Raw genomic sequence first — 21,385 nt, forward strand, 5'->3', positions numbered from 1 at the left:
AGTGTTGGAGGGTGATCAAGAAGGGCCTTGCTAAGAAGGTGGTATTTAAGTAGATGTTGAGGGGAAGAGCGTTCTGGGCAGAGGGAACAGCCAATGCCAAGGCCCTGAGGTAGGAGCGGCTTGTTTAAGGCAAAGGAAAATGGGATGTCCCCAGTCCCCCTCCACCGGGACTCTTGGGCACTTTGTACTGTGGGCAGGAGGCCAGGCTGCCTGGGGCTGCGGTTCTGGCTGGCTCTGGGGTGGTGGGGCTTGGGTCCAGCCCTGCCAGTTCACTCAGGCCAAAAGTCTGGCCCTGCTTGCCAGTGTACCTGCCCACCCTCTCTTCCCATGTCCCACTCTCTTCCCTGTCTCCAACTCTGTTGCACCCTCCTTTCTGGCCAGCTGTGTCTTTTACTGCTATCGTCTTGCCACTTCTCTGCCTTTCCCGGTTGTCCCTGCCCCGACTCTATCACTTTCACTCCCTTTGCCTCCTTCTCTCCCTCTCCTTGTCTACTGCTGTTGGTCTCTCTGCCTCTCTGGCACTTCCCTGCTGCATTTCTTTACTTGTCTTTCCTTATTTTTTTCTCTTCCTGGGTTTCTTTGTCTTTATCTGTGGGTCTCTGTCAATCACTTCCTCTTAAGGTCTGTTTCTAGTCTTGTGTCTGTGTTTCTCTCTCTCTGTAGGCCTCTGCACCTCTCTCTCTCTCTCCCTGAATCTGTGTTCCCCTCCTAATCTCTTGCTCTCTAGGTGTCTCTTGATCTCTAAGTTGCTATCTCTCCATATCTCTTACTCTGTCTGCAGGTTTCTTATCTCTTTCTCTCTCTCTCTCTCTCTGGGCTTGTGTCTGTCTCTCTGTCCCTCTTTCTTTATAAGTGTCTGTATGTCTTTCCAGATGTCTGTCTGTCTCCGTCTCTCTCTCTCTCTTGCTCTCTCACTCTCCCTCTGCCCCTCTCCAGTTTGTCCCTGGTTCTGCCCTCATTGACGTTTCTTTGCCTCTCCCCCATCCCCGCCTTACTCTCTCCTCTTCCTCGCTCTTACATATGCTCCGGGTTCCTAGCCCTGCCAAGCCTGATGCCCTCACAGCCCTACAGCCAGTGCCCCCCCCGCCCCCCCCCAACCTAGGCATGCCCCAGCCCCTCTCTCCCCATCCCCAGGAGCCAAGAAAACCAACTACGGGCGCAGCAATGGATGCAGAAGCTACACGACCAACTTGGGCTGCAGCACTTCCTCCGAGACTGCCATGAGGTAGGAACTCCAGCTGTGCTGGGCACAGTGACTTCTTTCCTAGGGAGGGGAAGTGCTCCTGGGCTTGAGGCGCTATGGGGGCGGGGACGCCCCGTCTAAGTGGGTCGCGGAGCGACGTTCACTTGGAGCCGCCAGGAGGCGCACGGATTCCAGCCTCAGTGCGCAAGCTCCGCGGCTCCCGCCTCCTTTCCCGTGGAGAAGGAGGGAGGGGCCCTGGGCGCCCCTGGCAACGGCGCGCGTTCGCGCCTACGGGTCCCGCGGGGACGCGCGGTGATCTCACCTTTCTCTCGGGAGATTTGTGAGAAGCGCCTTGCTGGGGAGAGTGGTGGAAGACGCAGGGTCAGGAGCAGGCTTGGGTAGACCAGAGGCCCAGAGCGCAACTTCAGTCAAAAACCAAGCCTTAACCCCTTTAAGAGTGTCCAGCAATCAAGCTCTTTTCCTTTAGAGATGATCTACACATCTGTAAGGATCTCCCCAAATCAGAGATGGTCCAGGTCTCCTTCCCCATTAGAGACAGTTCAGGAGACATGCTATCTCCCCTTCCTTCCCCTGCGTTCCATAGAAACTGTTCTAGACCACATTAGAGATGGCTGGGTAAACATTTTCCTAACCCCAGAGATGATCCTGGTCTCAGCCATCTACCCAGGATCATTGCCCCCTGCTCCTTAATGATCCAGTACCCAAGTTCCTCCCAAACAAGGATGGTTCAGGAACTACTTCCCAATTCCTCCTATTAAAGATGGTTTGACACCCTCCGTGGTGAACCCCATGGGAGATTGTTGTCCCCACATATGAAATGGACAAGGGCCTCCATACCTCCCACCCCCACATAACTCAAGCTCATTAGAGATGGGTCTGGGACACAAGCCCACTAGAGATGGGTCTAGGAACCCCCTGTCCTCCTCCTTCCCAATGGGGATTATTCTGGCAGTCTATCTTATAAGTCCTTCTGGCAGAACATCTTATAAGAGATGTTCCAGGACTCCTCCCATATCCTCTATCTGTATTTGTGAGATAGCCAGGAATCTGAGTGCTTTCTCATTCGATATGGTTCAAGAGCCCACCCCACCCCCACCCCATACTTCACATGGCGGAGGTAGCCCAGGCCCCAGGTCCCCCCTCCAGCCATTCGATTAGGTCCAGGAACTCCTCCTCCCTCTTGTGAGATTGTTCTGGACCAAGTAGCTAGCAATAATCTGAGATGGCGCAGAACCCTCCCCTCACCCCCCAAGCTTTAGAGAGGTGGTGAATCCTCCTCCACCCCCCAACTGAGGCCCGGCAAGGAGGCGGGCACGGAGGCAGGCAGGGGGCGCGCGCGGGCGGGCGCGCTGCCGCGGCGCGGGGGCGGGAGCGGGGGCGCGCATCCGCTAGAGTCTCAGCCGTCACCACCGCTGCCACCGCCGTCGCAGTGGAGGGGCGAGAGCCCGCCCGCCGCAGGAACGCTCCTCCGCCAACGCCGCCGCCACTTCAGGTCCCCGGGGCGCCCAGGGGAGGGGGCTGACGCGCGTCCCGCCGAGGCGTTCGGGGGAGGGGGCTTGGGCGCGTGCTCGCCCGCCGAGGCCTCGAGAGGGAGGGGCGCGCGCGGCGCGGGGGCGGGTCGGACCCGCGCAGGGACCCCAGCCCTGGGGAGGGGCAGGGATGCTGGGAGCTGTCCGCGGTGCTGGTGCGGGCGGGACTGAGGGGCCGGGTCCCCAGGGAGGGAAGCGAAAGAGGGGGGACTTCTAAGGCTACTCCGGAGGTAGTCTGGATTTGCTCTGGGGCTTAAGGAGGTCTCATCCTCTCTAGGGAGCTCTCCTCTGGGTAATGGGGGATTTGACGTTTGCCCTGGGGCTGGGGGTTCTCAGCCTTTTGAGAGGTTTCTTCCTTGGTTCTTGCGCGATCTGTATTAGCCTTAGATGATTGATGGGAGCAAATCACTTTTGCGAGGGTCGGCTTTGGACGATGAGGGTCTTGGATTTGTTCTGGGTTTGGGGGCTCTGATTTTGAGGACCATTTCCTTGGTTGTTTGGGACTCTAGCTTTGCCCTCGGTGATGGGGGTCAGTCACTTTCGGGGGACTTTACCTTGATGACGAAGTACCATCTCCTTTAGGGGCTTTGCCTTCCCTGGGAGCTGTGCCTGCCATTGGCAAACTCTTCCCTGTGTGTTGGAAACCTGTGAATTGAGTTGGGGGGTTCAGCATTTGACTTGGCTCTAGTGTGTGTGTATGACGGAGTCTGAAGCTGACCAGGACCCCTAGGGAGCACATGCTCAGGGGACACAGGGTGGGGTTTGGCCGGCTCAGGATTTGTCCTTGGCTATGACTGCAATTGTGCATTTGCCTCTCTCAGACCAGCTAGAGTCTGTTTTTTTTGTTTTTTTTTTTTTTTTCCCCAGGAGGGAAGAGGAGGATCTTGTGACTGGGGGAGGGGGGAGAAAAAGGGGGAGGAGCAAAATGTTCCAGGTGCCAGGTTTGGCCATGAGTGGGTAGGGAGATTCCGGCTTGGGGGATAAGTCTTATTTGGGGGGGGGGGTGTCGCTCAGAAAGCAGCCTTGTGATTGGTCCACCTGCTGAGGGGGTTCTATTCTGTGCTTGCATTTTAGATGACTGGTCTTGGTGGGGGGTGGGGAGTAGAACTGGCTTTAGTTTGGGAAGGGGGTTGGCTTAGGAAGCTTCTATCCGATCCTGTTGAGGAGTCTGGGACTATATTTTGGGGTAGGCTCATTCGTGGAGCCAGAGAAGGCAGCCCTGTTGCTTACTTTTGAGAGTTTGGCTTTGGCTAGGGGCTGCAACTAGTCATCCCAGGGCTGAATGTGGAAAGTCCTGTGGGCTTATTAGGGAAGCTGGAGCTGGGTTGTGGGGGATGGGTTTACCCCAGATTGGAGGGCTCGTTTGGGGAGAAGTAGACTTGGATCTAGCTGGGAAGATGTTTAAGGGTTCATCTGGCCATATTGGGAGGTTAGGGCTAGATACAGGCTTCATTTGATACCCTTGGGAATGGGTTGGGAATCTTCGAACTGGTCCTTATTGGAGGTGGCTAAGACTGAATCGAAGGGTCAAAGTGTTACTATTGGGAAGATGGTAGGGGAAGATGGGCTAAATGGGAAGTTAGCTAAATTAGGTGGAGGTCTAGTTTTGGAGGGTTGATTGGTCCTGGATGGGAGAAGGCTGACTGGCCCAGGAGCCATGCCTTTGGGGGCTTATGAGGAGTTGAGAAGGGCTGCCCTGAGGACAGGGCAGCTAAGACGTTGGGAATTCTGTGGGTGCCCGTCTGTCCTCACCCCTTAAGAAAGAGCTTGAGCTGTGCCCACCCTTCAACAAAGACCTCACCTGCAAAGGTTCTTCCATCCCTTCCTCCCTCCCTCCCCCTAAATCTAGCAGCCTGGGCTTTGAATCTGGAACCTTATGGAGGGGGTAGGGTGCTGTGCCAGGTTGGGGGAATCGGCTGAGCCCCTCCCCCTGTCCTGCACAGCTGGATGGCTGGATCCATGAGAAGATGCTAATGGCGCGCGATGGCACACGGGAAGACGGCCACAAGCTGCATAAGAGATGGCTCCGGCACCAGGCGTTCATGGCCGAGTTGGCTCAGAATAAGGAGTGGCTGGAGAAGATCGAGAGGGTGAGGACGTAGAAGGTGCCTCTGCACGTGCCAGGTGCTGGAGGCCTCCAGGGAACCCACATCTTGGTTCCTGCGCCCTCCACTGCTGCCCTGCCCACCCGCACATCTCTGAACCACTTCAGATCATTTCCACATCTGCTCCTAGCAGTGTGGCCTTGCGGAATTCATGTAACCTCTTTGAGCTTCAGTTTTCCCATCTGTAAAATGGCTAGCATCTCTTCTGCGTGGTGCCCTTACTTTCCTGGTTGTTAAGTATTTTAACTCCCCCACCAGGTTTTCTCTCACTCCATTCGGAGCTCCTAAGATGGATGTTCAGGTACAAAGGCTACAGCAGTCCTGGGAAGCCCAAACGTGAACTTTGGATTCCTACAACCCTGGGCTCTAATTGTGTCTACGCCTCTTACCAGCTATGCACCTTGGGGAATTGTGCTAACCTCTTTGAGCCTGTTTGCTCTGCTTGAAAATTAAGGAAATAATAAATATTGCTACTTCCCTGGACTCTTGTGCATGTAAAGTCCTTAATACAAGGCCAGGCACCTAGGAGCTTAATTGCTACGGTATTGTTATTTTTCATATGTGATATAACATATGTAGCTCTAGGCCACCAAGGAGCTTGACTTCGGTCTTGGAGGAACCCAGCCTCAACCCTCAAACTGATCCCTACTCTTGCTGGTCCCCTAGACCTACAGCCCTCAATACCCCCTCTCCTGTGACTCAAAAGGGACACCCAAGTCAGCCTTGAATACTTAAATGGCCATTGATGCCCCACAACTGGTGGCACGGGGCAAAGCTACTCTTTGAGTTTAATGGAAGTCCATTCTCTCTGCTTCTTTTGCTCTTCCTCTATTTCTCTTCTGTCTCTATCTCTCTCACATATCTGTCTTTCTTATGGCCCTCTTCCCGTGTTTCTGACTTTATGTGCATGTCTCTGTGTCCACCACTCTATGTCTGTCTGTCTCTCCCTGTCTTCCTCCCATGTCTTTGTTTGTGTCTCTCTGTCTGTCTCTTGCCTCATCTTTCTTCCCCCATCTTGGTTCCTTCCATCTCTGGGCCTGTCTCTGTATCCACCCCTCATGTCTCTGTCTCTTTGTGTGTCCCCAACTCCTTGCCCCTGTCTCTCTCTCTCCACATCTCTCCCTGTGTCCCATTGCCCCCATATTTCTCTGTCCCTCCTCACCATCCTCTCCCTCCCTCTCACTTCTTGTCGCCTGCCTGTCTGGGACAGGAGGGCCAACAACTGATGCAGGAGAAGCCAGAGCTGGCGGCCTCAGTGCGGAAGAAGCTGGGTGAGATCCGGCAGTGCTGGGCCGAGCTGGAGAGCACCACCCAGGCCAAGGCAAGACAGCTCTTTGAGGCCAGCAAGGCCGACCAGTTGGTGCAGAGCTTCGTGGAGCTGGACAAGAAACTCCTTCACATGGAAAGCCAGCTGCAAGACGTGGATCCTGGTGGGGACCTAGCCACCGTCAACAGCCAGCTCAAGAAGCTACAGGTATGGCCTGGCTGACCCAGACAGGGACTCCCTGTGCCACGGGGTGATGGGAATCAGGGTCAGACTCCACTCAAGGTGTTTTACACAGAGGGATTCAATACAGAGATTTATTTCAAATGTGTTAGGAGGGTTGGAAGAACAGAAGGAGAATACTGAGGAAACCCAGTCAATAGTAACTGTTGGAGGTAGCCACCACCTGGAGGGCCTGGGGTACAAAGGGGAGAAGAAGAATTCAGAACCAAGAAGCAGTAGTTAGATAGCCAGCGCACTGACGGTTTCACAGGACCCTGATGCCTGTTTCCTGGATAGAGAAACCAAGGCCCAGAGGTAGGGGAATGGCTTTGCACAGAGAAAGAATGACATTCATGGAGAGCCTCCTCTATCAGTCTCTGTGCCAAGCTCTCCCTCTTTCCAGCAACCTGTTACGATCCCCCATTTTACCAATGGGGAAAGTGAGGCACAGAAGGCAAGCACCTGGCCCAGGGACACACAGCTAGCCAGTGACTCCCTAGGACACAGCGAGGGCTCAGGGAACAGACACAGTGTCTGCCTTATCTCCGCTTCTAGCTGGCAGCTGGCCAGCGGTCAGTATCTGACCATTTGACATGAATGGCTGGTGGTGCGAATGTGGGCGTCGCTTTGCACCCTCTCAAGATGTGACAGCTCCTGCCTTTATGTGCCAGAAACTATGCCTGACCATGACCCATGGGAAACTGAGCCTCCAGGAGGTGAACTTACTGGCCCAGGGTAGCAAGTGAAGAGCCTGGATTCAAATCCAGGACACCCTTGATTTTTCACTGCTCCTTTAATATATCTTCTGCATAGTTATGCTCCTAAAGGGCTTGGCATAGGGTCTGGCAAAAAAATAAAAACCCAAAAAACAAAAAAACAAAAACAAAAAACCAAGCTGACTAATAATAAAAGCATGATACTAATTACCATCTATTCACTCATCCATGCAGCGAATCTTTATTGAGCACCAACCGTATGCCAGGTGCTCTTCTAGGTGCCAGAATACAGCAGTGGGCAAAACTGACCAAAAACCACGGCCTTCCTGGGGCTCTCGTTCTAGTGGGGAGACAGGCAAAGGAGCAGAGAGACAAATAGATCTGAATCTGATACCAGTGATGTCATTGCTGTATACACAGCAGCGGCTCTCAAATGGCTCGGTCTCCAGGACACCTTTACACTCTTAGAAATCATGGAGATCCCCCAAGAGCTTTTGTTCAGGTGCATTATGCCTATTGATATTTACTGTACTAAAAATTAAACCTGAGAAATACTTCCATTTTTGATTCACATACAAACAGCAATGAGAAATCAATCACATGTCAAGCCCAAAGGGTTCTTTTGTGAAGAATATATTTTCCAAGACAAAAAAACAAAAACGAAAAAAAACACTGGAAGATTGGCACTGTTTTCAGTGCTGCAACTCTTTCTCATCTGGCTTGATAGAAGATTCTCACCTTTGCTTCTGCCAGCATTTGGTTACAATGGCACGGGTCATATGGTCCCTGCAGAACCACACTATATTCTTGGAAGGGAATGGGTGTGATAAAGGCAAAAAACACCTTAGCACTCTTATAAAATAGTTGTAACCTTGCACACCCCTTGAAAAGGTGTTGGGGGGTGTCGTGAGCTCTTAAGAAATGAGGATCTGTGACTGTCAGGGTCCCAGACAGAAGCAGAAAGCATGCCCCACCGAGGATAACTTGAGGAAATTCAGTGCTCTGCTGTCGCTGTCTTGAAATCTTCATAATATTTAAACAAGGGGCCCTGCGTTTTCATTTTGCTCTGGGCCCCACAAATTTTGTAGCTAGTCCTGAGCCCAGCCCATCTGAAAGCCGGAAGGCAGGGGGGCCGATTGAGGCCGTCTGCACGGGTCAGGCCCCTGGGGCACAGAGCAGGGTGGAGAAGCTTAGACTGGGGGTCAGGAGGGGCGAAAGAAGACAGCCAGTGCAGGGGAAACTATTACTAGCGTTGTTAATGGTCTTACTGCTATTGCTAATTCCTCCCTGGCAGCACATTGCGGTGGGTAAAGGCACAGACCCAGGAATCAGGCGGGTCTGGGTTTGAATGATAACACTGCGTCTTACCAGCCATCCGATGTTAGGCAAGTGGCTTTGCCTCCAGCTCCACACCTCAGGTCCTGCTCTGTGTGATGGGAAACACCATCATGCTAAGTCACTCGTTGGCAGCGGGACCGCGGGAGGCAGTGGGGCACCATGGGCGAGGTCATGGTTGTGGGAGCCTAGCTGCCTGGGGTCAAGCCCTGGCTCTCTCATTTGCGAACCGATTGACCTGGAAATTACTTCACTTTTTGTGTCTCAGTCTCTTCATCAGTAAAATGGGCACAATGATAATACCTCATGTGGACGTAGCGAAGATTCAAAGATGTAATTTATGGAGTTGTTTCAGTATTTGTTTACAGGTTTTTAAGTTTTTGTTTTAATTGTCTTCAACCGGATGGAGCGTATCATCACTATAGTGTGCTCAAAGTTAGTTGGTAGTTATTTCCTGGCCTTCGGTGTCGTTGCTATTTATGCAAAACAGTTATTTCCTTTGTTTTCCATTTGGGGTATCCCTCCCACTCATTTTGCATTTTATTTTATTTATTTGAAATGTTTATTTATTTTTGAGAGAGAGGGAGACAGATATAAAGCAGGCTCTGCACCCATAGCAGCGAGCTCAATGGGGGGCTAGAACTCACAAACTTCAAGATCATGACCTGAGCCGAAGTCAGACGCTTAACCAACTGAGCCACCCAGGCGCCCCTCATTTTGCTTTATAAAACTGTGTTTTGGGTGGGGGGGTGCCTGGGTGGCTCAGTCAGTTAAGCGTCCGATTCTTGATTTCAGCTCAGGTCATGATCTCATGGTTCATGAGTTCAAGCCCTAATCGGGCTCTGCACTGAAAGTGGGGAGCCTGCTTGGGATTCTCTCTCTCTCCCTCTCTCTCTCTCTGCCCCTCCCCTGCTCACATGCATGTGCTCACTCTCTCTCTTTCTCAAAATAAATAAACTTCTCTTAAAAATGTGTTTTGGGGGACGCCTGGGTGGCACAGTAGGTTGGGCATCCGACTCGATCTCAGCTCAGGTCTTGATCTCAGGGTCATGGGGTCAAGCCCCGTGTTGGACTCTGTGCTGTGTGTGAAGCCTACTTTAAAAAAAGTGTATTTTGGGGGGTGACATATGAAACGTTATGTTTGGCACGTTAACATAGTGCCAAAGGTTAGAGCTATCTTCAGGTCATGTGATCTTGCCAAATAGCTTGCCTGAGGCGTGCTGCCAATTAATGCTCTCTCCCCAACAGCGAACGGGAGTTCCTGTTTCCGCCCATACTCGCCCACACCTGGTGTTGTCAGTTTTTAGATTTTTCCCAGTCTGATGGTTGGGTGTTTGCATTTGTATTTTCTCCCGTGACTGGTGAGCTTGAACATCCCTGTCTTTCTTTTGGCCATTTAGGTTTTGGAGGGAGGATTTGGGGCCTCCTACTCTTCCCTCCCCAAGGAAGGAAACATTTGTTCAAGCATTTGTTCCAGGGAGAGGCTGAGGTCCGGCAGAGACAAGGGTCTGGCCAGGATCACACAGAGATGGGAGTCGGGGCAGGCCCCAGAACGGGACTTTCCCCAGCAGAGGGAGCCCGAGGCGGCGGGGAGTGACTCAGTAGGCCACGGCCCCCAGATGGAGCCCAGCTGGGCCTCTGGAGCTGCCGCTGGGGAGGGGAGGGGCTGCCCAAGGCCCCGCTGTCCCCTGGGGCCGCCTGAGAGCTCAGACACTGGGCACATGCAGGAGGGCGGGCGGCCGCCATCCAGCCGGCACATTTCCTGGCTGCCACACCCCTCAGGCCCCGGGGCCAGGCAGGGCTGGAGCGGGCTGGCTCAGGCAGAGGGGGTGTGGATGTGTGAGTGGTCTGCCCTCTCGGCCTCTCTCTGGGCCTGTCTCTCGGCCCTGCTCCCCCAGTTCGTCTGTGTGGAAACTCTGGGAGTTTCTGTCTCCCATCGTCGTGTCCCTCTTTATTTCCCTTACTCTCTCACTCTCTTCTCTTTTTCTTTCAGTTCTCCATCTCTCCCTTGATCTCTCCTGATCCCTGTGTCCTCCTGTGTCCTCCCCCCTCCCCCCTCCCCAGCTGCTGCCACCGGCTTCCTGGGAGCCCACCTGAGGCGTAGGCCACGTGACCCAGAGTCCTCTCTCAGAGCCTCCTGCCCAACTGTGCTTCCAGGCCCAGGGACCAGATGGTGGAGTCCCAAGCCCCCACTTGCCAGGTCCTCAAGGGCCTAACCAGCTGGTCTGGCTCAGCCACGGGCTCCTGCCTGGGGAGGGGGGCGGCTGGTCTCCTGCCATCTGAGGGGGACGGGCCAGGGGAAAATGCACTGGAGGATTTGCAGCTGCTAGGCTGAGTCTCTGGGGACTCCTTACCACCCACCCCACCCCTGCACACACACACACACACACACACACCCGCACCAAGTAAGGCTCTTTCTCTGGCCAAGGAAACACCCCTCCCCCCCCCAAGCATTCTTTGTCACATTTCTTCGTGAACTCAGCATGGCCTAGGGGGAGAGTCTGATACAGGAGCTGCACATCCAGGGTTTGAGGCCCCATTCCACTACTGTGTGACCCAGGGCAAGTGACCCCACCTTTCTGAGCCTCAATTATTATTTTTTTTAATGTTTATTTATTTTTGAGAGAGAGAGAGAGAGAGACAGACAGACAGAATGTGAGAGGGGTAGGGGCAGAGAGAGAAGGAGGCACAGAATCCAAAGCAGGCCTGAGCCAGAGTCAGACGCTTAACCACCGAGCCACCCAGGCACCCCTAATTTTTAAAATTCTTAATTTTTATTATTTTTTGTTTTTATTAAATGTTTTTAATGTTTAGTTTTTGAGAGAGAGAGCTCAAGCGGGGAAGGGCAGAGAGAGAGGGAGAGAGAATCCCAAGCAGGCCCTGCACTGTCAGCACAGAGCCCGATGAGGGGCTTAAACCCACAAACTGTGAGATCGTGACCTGAGCTGAAATCAAGAGTCGGATGCTTAACCAACTGAGTCACCCAGGAGCCCCTCATTCTTAATTTTTCATACTGCCCAGCTAAGAGAAGCAGAACAGCTTAGTGACTAGTCCAACAAACAAAGTTAGCACACGTTTACAGAGACCTTACTCTGTGCCAGGCACAGGGCCAGGCACTGGGATCCAGCTGTGAATGAAGCAAACATCCCCGTCTTCCTGACCTCCTGTGCTGTGAAGATTACATAAATTAATCCTGGCCAAGCGCTTAGAGCAGCTCCTGTCAGGGGGCAGGCATCAGGATGTGTTACCTATGATTGCTGTGATGGTAAGAAGTATAATGTGAAAAGTAAAAAGGCTTCCTTCCCCGCCGCCTCCCCCCATGCAGTCTCGGTCTCCAGGGACGAGACCCTTGACACAGAGATGGACCATACTGAAGCTTGCCCTTTTCACCTGACAAAACACCCTGGGTGTCCTCTCTTGTCAAAGAATATATGGATCTAGTGTTGGGTGGCTCCACCATCCATCTTTAACCAGCCCTCTGCTGAGAGACCTCTGGGCTGTTTCTAATCTTCTGCTAGTATGAATACCACTGCGAGAGACATCCCCGTCCATACGTATTGAGCCCACGTGCAAACATTTCTGTAGAAAAGAGTCCTCAAGGTCCAATTTCTGGGCCAAAAGGTGTAGGTGTTAAACTTTTTGAGAGAGATTTTGAAAAGGCAGTGGACACACCTCCATGAGACAGCATTCTTCTTCCCAAGTGGTCATCATCAAGCTTTCTCATCTCTGCTAATCTGAGAAGTAAAAGATACTCTTTTTTTTTAAAGTTTATTTATTTATTTTAGAGAGAGAGAGCGAGCGAGCGAGCAGGTGCACATGCATGAGTGGGGGAGGGACAGAGAGAGAGGGAGAGAGAGAATCCCCAATGCAGGATCTCAGGAACTGTGAGATCGTGACCTGAGCCGAAATCGAGTCAGACCCTTAATCAACTGAGCCTCCCAGACGCCCCTGAAAGACGCTTATGGTTATTTTTTTTTAATGTTTATTTTTGCACACACACGAGAGAGACAGAGCATGAGTAGGGGAGGGGCAGAGAGAGAGGGAGACCCAGAATCCTAAGCAGGCTCCAGGCTCTGAGCTGTCAGCAAAGAGCCTGACACGGGGCTCGAACCCATGAACTGTGAGATCATGACCCGAGCCGAAGTCGGATGTTTAACTGACTGAGCCACCCAGGCGCCCGTGCCTTATGGTTATTTTAATTTGCATTTCCCTTAACATTGAAGGAGGCTCCACATCTTTCTGTGTGTTTAATGACCAACTGTCCTTCTGTAACCTTTGCTCACATTTACAGGGAAGGATTCACATTAAATGAGTGTTCAAAATATGTGGCATTCTTGCAGAAGTAGAAAAGTGTCAGTCCTGTAATTATCCCATCTCAGTTCACACAGCCGCTTGGTGGGCAGGTTATGGAGGGGTTTTGATCTAGTGGAGAACTAGAATTTGTAACCTTAACATTTCAGATTATATGTGTTTCCAGAATTCGAATGCATTTTGTTTTCTACACATTGCTGCTGTGATTTTCTTAGTGAAAAGGGTTTTGGAGTGACTATTTTACTTTGATTTCTGCAGCATGTAATTATGCCTTTTGAAATTTCTTTTGGATGGTTTTGACTTGTTACAACGTTTGATTTTTATCCATTTTTATGACTCCTACAGATTGTTAACTGTATCAGCTGGGACTCAAGGGTGCAGTTCATAGAACTTCAAACCACATTGACTTGGGCTAAAGGGGAGGTTCTTGGCTCACCTAGCTGAAAAATCCAGCGGGTGTGCAGCTGTAGGCATGGCTGGATCAGTTACTCAAATTATGTCCTGGGCAATCTGTCTCTTTTTCTGGGTCCTGCTTTCTTCTGTGTTGGCCTCCTTGTCCGGGAGTCTGTACCTTCCTTGTGGCACCTTGGCCCCCAGCACCCCGGGCATATGTTCTAACAGCTAAGGGACCCCATGGGAAAGAGAGCACCTGCCTGAGCTCACTTGCTTTTCCCGCAAAAGTGGGAAGAGTTTTCATTGGCTGATCTTAGGTCACATGCCATCTGTTACCCAATCCCTGTGGCCAGGATGGTTGGTTTCAGTGTTCTGATTGGCTAGGTTGGGTCATGTGGCCACCCTTGGAGCTCAAGGTTCTTTTAGTCCCTCAGGAAGCTCAGGTCTGAGAGCAGGATTTGAGGTGCTGCAGAGGAAAGGGTGAATGGTGGACTGGCAAAATCAACAGTTCTGCATTACCGAACTTTGGAACAAAAAGTCTTCACTTGATTCTTGGGTCTTGAGTATTGAGTTGCAGTCATTTGCTCTAATCTGTTACCACTTAATTTCATTATTGTTTTGCTTTCTTTTATGGCTTTCCCCCATCTGTTTAGAGTCACACAAGTAATAAATTAATATATTCTTTTGGTAAAAGATCTTACTAACCTAGAAGTCTTCAGTAAGACGTAAAGTCTCCCTTAACCATGCCTCTCATTCCCGCACCCAAAGGAAACCTCAGTTATGATTTGGTGTGCATCCTCCTGGACCTCTTTCTGTGCACTCATTCACTACCTGCATGGATTTTTACTGTTCTTAATTTTTTAATGCTTAAATTTTTTAATAATTATATTTTATGGCTCAGACATCAAAAGCTGTACAAAAAATCCTATGCAACAAGTCTCTCCTTCACCCCTGCCCCATTCATGGAGTTCTTGTCTCCCCAATAGGTACCATCTGTGATTAATTTCTTGTTTATTCCAGGGAATCGTTATGCATGTGCAACCCGTGACAAATGTAATATATTCAAATGTGTGTTCTAAGTTGCTTTTTTCTGTTAACAGTAAATCTTGACCATTATTCCATACTGATGTGGATTTGTTTAACCATTTCATTCTTGATGGGCATCGTGTTTGTTTCTAATTTTTTCCCATTATAAACTCTGCTACCATGTGATCCTTGGACAAACAGCTACAATGAACATCCTGGGACAAACATCTTTGTGCACATGTGCCAGTATTTCTTTAGTTACATTCCTAGAAGGGCAAGTGCAAATGCTGGGTCAAAACGTATGCACATTTTTTTTTTTTTTTTTACATTTTGATAGGACTTGCCAAATTGCCTTCCAAAAAGGCTCTACTAATTTGCACCACCACCGACCGACAGTGGCTGAGTGTGCCTGACCGTCCCTCTGCATCTTCGCCAATACTAGATATTATTCTCCCCTTACATGTTTGCCAATCTGGTGAATAGGGAAAGATACTTTGTTTTAAATTGTATTTTCCTGCTGATTAGTGAGACTGGGCATCTTTTCGGGTGCTTAGTCTGTCTTCTGTGTTTGCCTTTTCACTGGGAGAAGTGCCTGTTCACATTGGGCCAGCCTTTGTCTTTGGCATTGAACAAATCACAACTGAAGACCTTCTACATGGCAGACGCTGTTCTAGGTGCTCAGGAATACACAGGCCAATTGACACAAACCCTGCCCTCATGAAGCTCCCATTCTAGAAGCCGGAGACCGATTAAAAAAAAAAAAAAAAAACCCTCAAATAAAGACAGAATTATCTGATGGTGGTAAGTGGAGACAAAGGAAGCAGGGAGAAGGGGAAGGGGAATTCTCTGACTGTCAAAGAAACTAGCTCCTTGTTCTAATATGTGTTAAATATTTTTTTCAGGTGGTCACTTGCCTTCCAACTACATTTAGAAATTTTGGTTGATGCAAAAGTATTTTATGTGGCCAAATTTATAAATCTTCCCTTTATGATTTTTTTTTTTTTTTTTTTTTGCTTGGAAAGATTTTCTCCATCCTAAGATTATAAAAGCATTTGCCCAGGTTTTCTTCTCTGCCTTATGGATTTACTTATTCCATTTAAGTCTTTAATCCATCTGGAATTGTTTTCAGCACAAAGAGCAAGGAAGGGATCCAGCTGAACTGGTTAGCCAGTTGGCCCATGACCACTCATTGAATAATCCATCTTTTCTTTGGAGATTTGAAATGGCATCTATAAAATGTATGAATTCTCCAGTGTATTTGGGTCTGCTTTTGCACTTTCTGTCTACCCCTATGGCATACCAGCCATTTAAATCACTATAATGTTGTATTTATGACGTTTGGAAAGGTTGGCTCTTTTGGACAAGTTACCTAACTTCTCTGGGCCTCAGTTTCCACCTCTGTAAAGTAGGGTGGAAATTTGAAGGGTTGTTCTGACAATTAACGAATTAGTGGGCCGCTTTAGTCCAGGGGGGCAGGTAAGCCTCTTTGAGAAAATAATGTTTGAACTGAACTCTGATTGACAAGGCAGAGCATGCCTGGTAGGGGGAATAGCAAAGGCAAAGGCCCTGAGGCAGGAACTTGTTTAATGTGTGGCAGCATCAGCGAGGAGGGTAGCGCTTCTGGAGGGCAAGGGCCCAGTGAAATGGTGCCTCGTGGTGACGGGTTTGGCCGTCACCATGAAGGTCCTGGAGAGCCGCAGCAGGATGGGGAGGGAGGGTGGAGCCCGTTGTCTCTGCCCCTGTCCCCACAGTCGATGGAGTCGCAGGTGGAGGAGTGGTACCGCGAGGTGGGAGAGTTGCAGGCGCAGACCGCGGCGCTGCCCCTGGAGCCGGCCAGCAAGGAGCTGGTGGGCGAGCGGCAGAACGCGGTGGGCGAGCGCCTGGTGCGCCTGCTCGAGCCCTTGCAGGAGCGCCGCCGCCTGCTGCTCGCCTCCAAGGAGCTGCACCAGGTGGCGCACGACCTCGACGACGAGCTGGTGAGGACCGGCACGGGGACGGGGCGGGACCGGGGTAACCGGGAGGTGAGGGTTGCGCGGATGGGGCGGGTTAGGAGGCCACAGGCGAGCCGGCGAGCCAGCGGGGGAGTGGAGGCTGGGAGTGGGGGCGAGGCCGTGGGACCTTGGCGAGTTCAAGGGCGGAGCTGACTGGGAGACCTACCGACTGACACCGATCTAGACCCAGTCACTCAATCCTTCCCTTACTCATTCACTCGTTCACTTATCCACGCATTTATTCATTCACCTTTTCCACCCTCACTTACTCTCATTCCTTGATTTATTCGTGAAGCCATTTAGTTGTTCACTGACTCATCCTTTATTCCTTCCCTCGCTGATTTATTACTATCCATTTATTCGCTCGCCCCTCATTCATTCATTTTCGCACTTAGTCACTCACTTCCTCATTTGCTCATTCGTTCATTTACTCACGCATTTGCTCATTCACTTGATCATTATGGGCCCAGCTCTGGGCTTGGATGATAATGCAGTCACGGGGGTGACCAAGACGGACCCCATTCCTGCCCATAGAGGGCTCAAGAGTCCAAGGTGGGGGGGGGGGGGCGGGGAGACAGAGCTCTCTCCAGACAGTGACAATCCAGGGTGATTAGGGCTGTTATGAGGAAGTTAGGAGGCAGCTGGCCAAGGTCCAGAGTCAGGGAGGGTTTCCTAGAGGAGGGGATGTCTGAGTGGAGACAGGAAGGAAGAGTCCCAGTGAGCCCACTGAGGGAGCAGGAAGGGAATTCCAGGAAGCAAGACGTGCCTGTGCAGAGGACAGAGGTAAGCACGAACGTGGCTTGAGTGCATGCAGAGAGCAAAGCAGAGCATGTCAAGAGAAGGGGCCAAAGATGTGACCAAGACTCTTTGGTGAGGAAGGGCCTTAGATACTGTGCCAGTGGCTTCCAGTTGAATTGGGATGCAGGGGTCCTTGGGTGCATTCTCCCCTTGACCTGCTCCCTGTATCCTCCCCAGGCATGGGTCCAGGAGCGACTGCCACTGGCCATGCAGACCGAGCGAGGCAGTGGTTTGCAGGCTGTCCAACAGTACATCAAAAAGAACCAGGTGAGCAGAGCCAGGGTGAGGGTGTGGGTTAGGACACATCTGGATATGAGAGAAAACAGGTCCAAGTGGTTAAGACCCCAAAAAGGAAATTCGCTGGCTCTTGTGATGGGGAAGACTGTGATGGACAGCAGGTATAGATGCATCCAGGTACTTCCGTGATGTCACGAATCTCTCAGCACAGTGTGAGTGTGGGTGTGTGGGTGTATGTTTCTGTGGTAGCTTTATTCTCAGGGCCAGCTCTTCTCCCCTGGTAGCGAAAGACCTCCAGCAGATTCAAGTGTACATCCCACCAGTAAAACTGAAGAGGATTTCTCTCTCTCAATATTTTCAGCAATAGTCCCAGGGATAAACTCTCCCTGGCCGAGCTTGAGTCCCATACCCATCCCCGAACTAATCATGGTGGCCAGGGATTTGACTGCTCTGTTGGCCTGGTCTGGACTCAGGGCCCACTCTTGGAACCTGCAGGTGGAGTCAGCCTTCATCACCTGGGCTGAGATTGAGGCAAGGGGGTTCCTCAAAGGAAAGCCAGGGTCCCATGAGTAACAGTGAGAAGCATGGCTGTTGGGCAAGGACAAAGAAAAACAACAGTAGATGAGAACCCAAACCACCCACAGGGAGAAAGGACGAGATAATCAGTGGGAGAGCGCTGACTCCCCAGCTGATCAAGGTGGGGGTGCTTTTGAGCCCCAAAAAGCTCTCTGGATCTCTGTTCACTTCTCCGGGCCTTAGTTCCACATCTAAATTTTCAAATCACTTAGCCGAAGCACTCTTCAGTCAAAGCAACTCAGTCAAAGCCTAGTGTAAGACACATAAAAGAGGAATACTACGACTACCGATAATAATTACACATGGATTAAAAGACTTACTGTGTGCCAAGTGCCGTCCGTCCTAGGGGGGTATGTTGGTTGTTTAATTTAATCCCCACAGTAACCCTACCAGCTATTCTCATTACCCCCTTTACCAAAGAATATGAGTTGGGAGAATGGGCACTGAGAGATGGAGGGGAGGTGGGTTTACAAATTATTCTCAAAAGTTTGTGACCACGCTGCACAGATGGAGGGTTTTTTTAGATTTCGTTCTTCTTCTTCTTCTTTTTAAGTTTATTTATTTTGAGAGAGAGAGAGGGAGAGCTCATGAGCAGGGGAGGGGCAGGGAGAAGGGAGGGGAGAGACAATTCCAAGCAGGTTCCGCTTAGCATGGAGCCTGACTCTGGGCTCGATCCCACAACCACGAGATTACGGCCCGAGCTGACATCAAGAGTTGGACACTTGGGGCGCCTGGGTGGCTCAGTCAGTTAAGCAGCCGACTTCGGCTCAGGTCATGATCTCACGGTCCGTGAGTTCAAGTCCCGTGTCGGGCTCTGTGCTGACAGCTCAGAGCCTGGAGCCTGTTTCAGATTCTGTGTCTCCCTCTCTCTGACCCTCCCCCATTCATGCTCTGTCTCTCTCTGTCTCAAAAATAAATAAACGTTAAAATATATATATATATATACTCTCTAAAAAAAAAGAAAAAAGAGTTGGACGCTTAGCCAACTGAGCCACCCAGGCGCCCCAGCTTTCGTGTCTCTGTTTCGATGAACACACTCTCGGCCGTTGACAATGTTGAGGACAAGCAGAACTGGCCTGTCCTTTTCACGGTTGAGGCAAGCAGTCAAGTGCACTTCGTGCTTAACGCTGGGGGAGCTCAGCTGTGCGTGCACAAGAGTGCTGGACACTCAGGAGCTGTTGGACGAGTGATAGCAGTTGGTACTGATTGAGCACCTACTGCATACCAGGCACAGTTCTGAGTGCGCCATAGTAACAACCCCACAAGGTGGATGTTAGGGCCACCACCAGCCATGTGCAGTTGGCAAGTTCCTCAACACCACCCGCCCCCCCCCCCCCCCCCCCGCCGTGCCTTGGCTTCCCCATCTGTAAAGTGAGATAGAATGAAGTCAGACTCCTGGGGCTGCCATGAGGACCAGATGAGCTGCTACATCGTGCAGAGCGCTTGCTTGGCAAAGTGCCTGACAGCCAGGTAGCAGGCGCTCAGTGTCCACAAGTATTATCTCCGTTTGCAACTTGAGGAAACCGAGGCACAGAAGCCAAGGAGGGCACACGGCAAGTGCAGAGCTGCTTGAGGGGGAACCTTGGAGGGTGATGGAAGTGTTCCACATCCTGCCCTGGGTACACGGTGTACCCACGTGTAAAAAGATTTGCACACTTCACTGCCCGTGAGTTAGACAGCCACTGCCCCTAAGCAACCTGATTCGCAGCCTGTTTCAACCATTAGAGGGTATCTGACACCACCAGGCGGCTTGGTTGAGAGCACAGTCTCTGGGGCCAGCGTCCTGTGCTCAAGTCCTGTCACCCCCTTACTAATTGCTTGTTTTCCCACCTGCAACATGGGGGTGTGAGTGAGCGAGTTACAGCAAACTGCTTCCGTGGTACCTGCCGCAAGGTGGAGGGCTATCTGCGGGGCGGGGGGGGGGGGGGGTAGGGGGGAGGTTCTGATGCCCTCCGTGGGCTGTGCGCACGCGGTCCTGCCGGGCCTCGGAAAGCCCCTCTCCACCCACACCCCCACCTCCCGCCCCCAGGGCCTGCGACGGGAGATCCAGGCGCACGGGCCGCGGCTGGAGGAGGTGCTGGAGCGCGCGGGCACGCTGGCCTCGCTGCGTAGCCCGGAGGCGGAGGCCGTGCGCCGAGGTCAGGAGCAGCTGCAGGGCGCCTGGGCCGGCCTGCGGGAGGCGGCGGAGCGGCGGCAGCAGGTGCTGGACGCCGCCTTCCAGGTGGAGCAGTACTACTTCGACGTGGCGGAGGTGGAGGCGTGGCTGGGCGAGCAGGAGCTGCTCATGATGAGTGAGGACAAGGGCAAGGTGCGCCCGGGCTGGGGGGTGCGGGGGACCTGGGGACTCTGGAGCCCGGGGCCGGCCGCTGCCGCCTCATCGCGGGCGCCGTGTGCCCCCAGGACGAACAGAGCACCCTGCAGCTGCTCAAGAAGCACCTGCAGCTGGAGCAGGGCGTGGAGAACTACGAGGAAAGCATCGCGCAGCTGTCGCGCCAGTGCCGGGCGCTATTGGAGATGGGGCACCCGGACAGGTGGGCGGACGGGGGCGGGGGGGGGGGGATTGGGGTCAGGCGGGGCGGAGCCAGTTCTTAAGGAATGGCCCAGCAGAGTCTGAAGCTTCGCTGGTGGAAATTGGGACAGGGTCCCAAATTGGACATTGGGGTGGGAGGGGCCCTCACTGCCCCGAGCTGGAGCCCTCGGATTTCAGCAGGTGGTTGGTGCCCCGGATGGAGGGGCAGTGCCCAGGGATGGTTGAGAGGGTGGGGCCAGGGGTACTGGGATTTGAGTGTAGGGATGCGAGGTGATGCCTCAGACTGAGGAGAGAAGAAAGAGCTCAAGACAGGGAAGGGCCTTCTTTCCACCCAGTGTCTGGGAAGTGTCCAGAAGGACAGAAAACCCTGGAGTGCTGTGATTGGGTGTAGCCTGAGACCTCCTGGGTGGCCAGGTGTATGGCCTCCCTAAGGTCAGGAGTAGGGGCCATCTCTGGGAGGCCTGGACGAGGGTTGGGACCTGAGAGGGAGCCCAGGGTTAGACCTCTGCCCTCCTGAGCCAGGAGATGGACTGGAGGTGAGGTGCCTTGGCTGGGGACCCAAGTAGGGAGTCGGGAGCCCCGCCCGGGTCACTGGAGGGGCAGGGGGTGGGACCACAGAGAAGATGGGGGGAGGGGGGAGGGGCAGTGAGCTTGTCAAGCTTAGGGGAGCGGTTTCCCCTGAGCGCTGAGATGCAAGTATTGGGTTCGCTGAATCCGAGTCTTGCAGAAAACAGAAGCCCCCGAGAAGGAGTCCCAGCAGGTGCTACTGTGGCCGAAGGTTCAGAGGAAACACAGCCCTGCCCTGAGAGGGGGGTGGCAGGGGGTCACAGCTCTGTCCTGAAGTCTCGGGGGGCTCCATCCCTGCCCCTCCGTGTCCCCCATCAGCGAGCAGATCAGCCGTCGGCAGTCTCAGGTGGACCGCCTGTATGTGGCACTCAAGGAGCTGGGCGAAGAGCGCAGGGTGAGCCTGGAGCAGCAGTACTGGCTGTACCAGCTCAGCCGCCAGGTGGACGAGCTCGAGCACTGGATCGCGGAGAAGGAGGTGGTGGCCGGCTCCCCTGAGCTTGGCCAGGACTTTGAGCACGTCACGGTGAGCACCACCAGTCATAACATTAATACCCGCGGCGACCGCATATGCTCCTAAGTTT

The 21,385-nt window shown here is 52.5% G+C and overlaps 1 protein-coding gene across 3 annotated transcripts in view; it reads left to right on the top strand.

The window, feature by feature from the left end:
• Positions 1-21,385, top strand: part of SPTBN4 (spectrin beta, non-erythrocytic 4) — a 75,646-nt gene that overhangs the window by 41,478 nt on the left and 12,783 nt on the right. For all 3 annotated transcript variants that reach the window (XR_008293490.1, XM_027044902.2, XM_053210121.1), the window contains 8 exons: positions 1,135-1,225; positions 4,677-4,823; positions 6,049-6,312; positions 15,857-16,081; positions 17,072-17,161; positions 19,737-20,015; positions 20,108-20,238; positions 21,123-21,327. Coding sequence is in view for 2 of the 3 variants with exons in the window: in XM_027044902.2 (XP_026900703.2) it covers positions 1,135-1,225; positions 4,677-4,823; positions 6,049-6,312; positions 15,857-16,081; positions 17,072-17,161; positions 19,737-20,015; positions 20,108-20,238; positions 21,123-21,327 (1,432 nt within the window). In the remaining variant the exon portion in view is untranslated. The remainder of the gene's footprint in view (positions 1-1,134; positions 1,226-4,676; positions 4,824-6,048; positions 6,313-15,856; positions 16,082-17,071; positions 17,162-19,736; positions 20,016-20,107; positions 20,239-21,122; positions 21,328-21,385) is intronic.

This window comes from Acinonyx jubatus, chromosome E2 (assembly GCF_027475565.1).
Source record: "Acinonyx jubatus isolate Ajub_Pintada_27869175 chromosome E2, VMU_Ajub_asm_v1.0, whole genome shotgun sequence".
NCBI lineage: Eukaryota > Metazoa > Chordata > Mammalia > Carnivora > Felidae > Acinonyx > Acinonyx jubatus.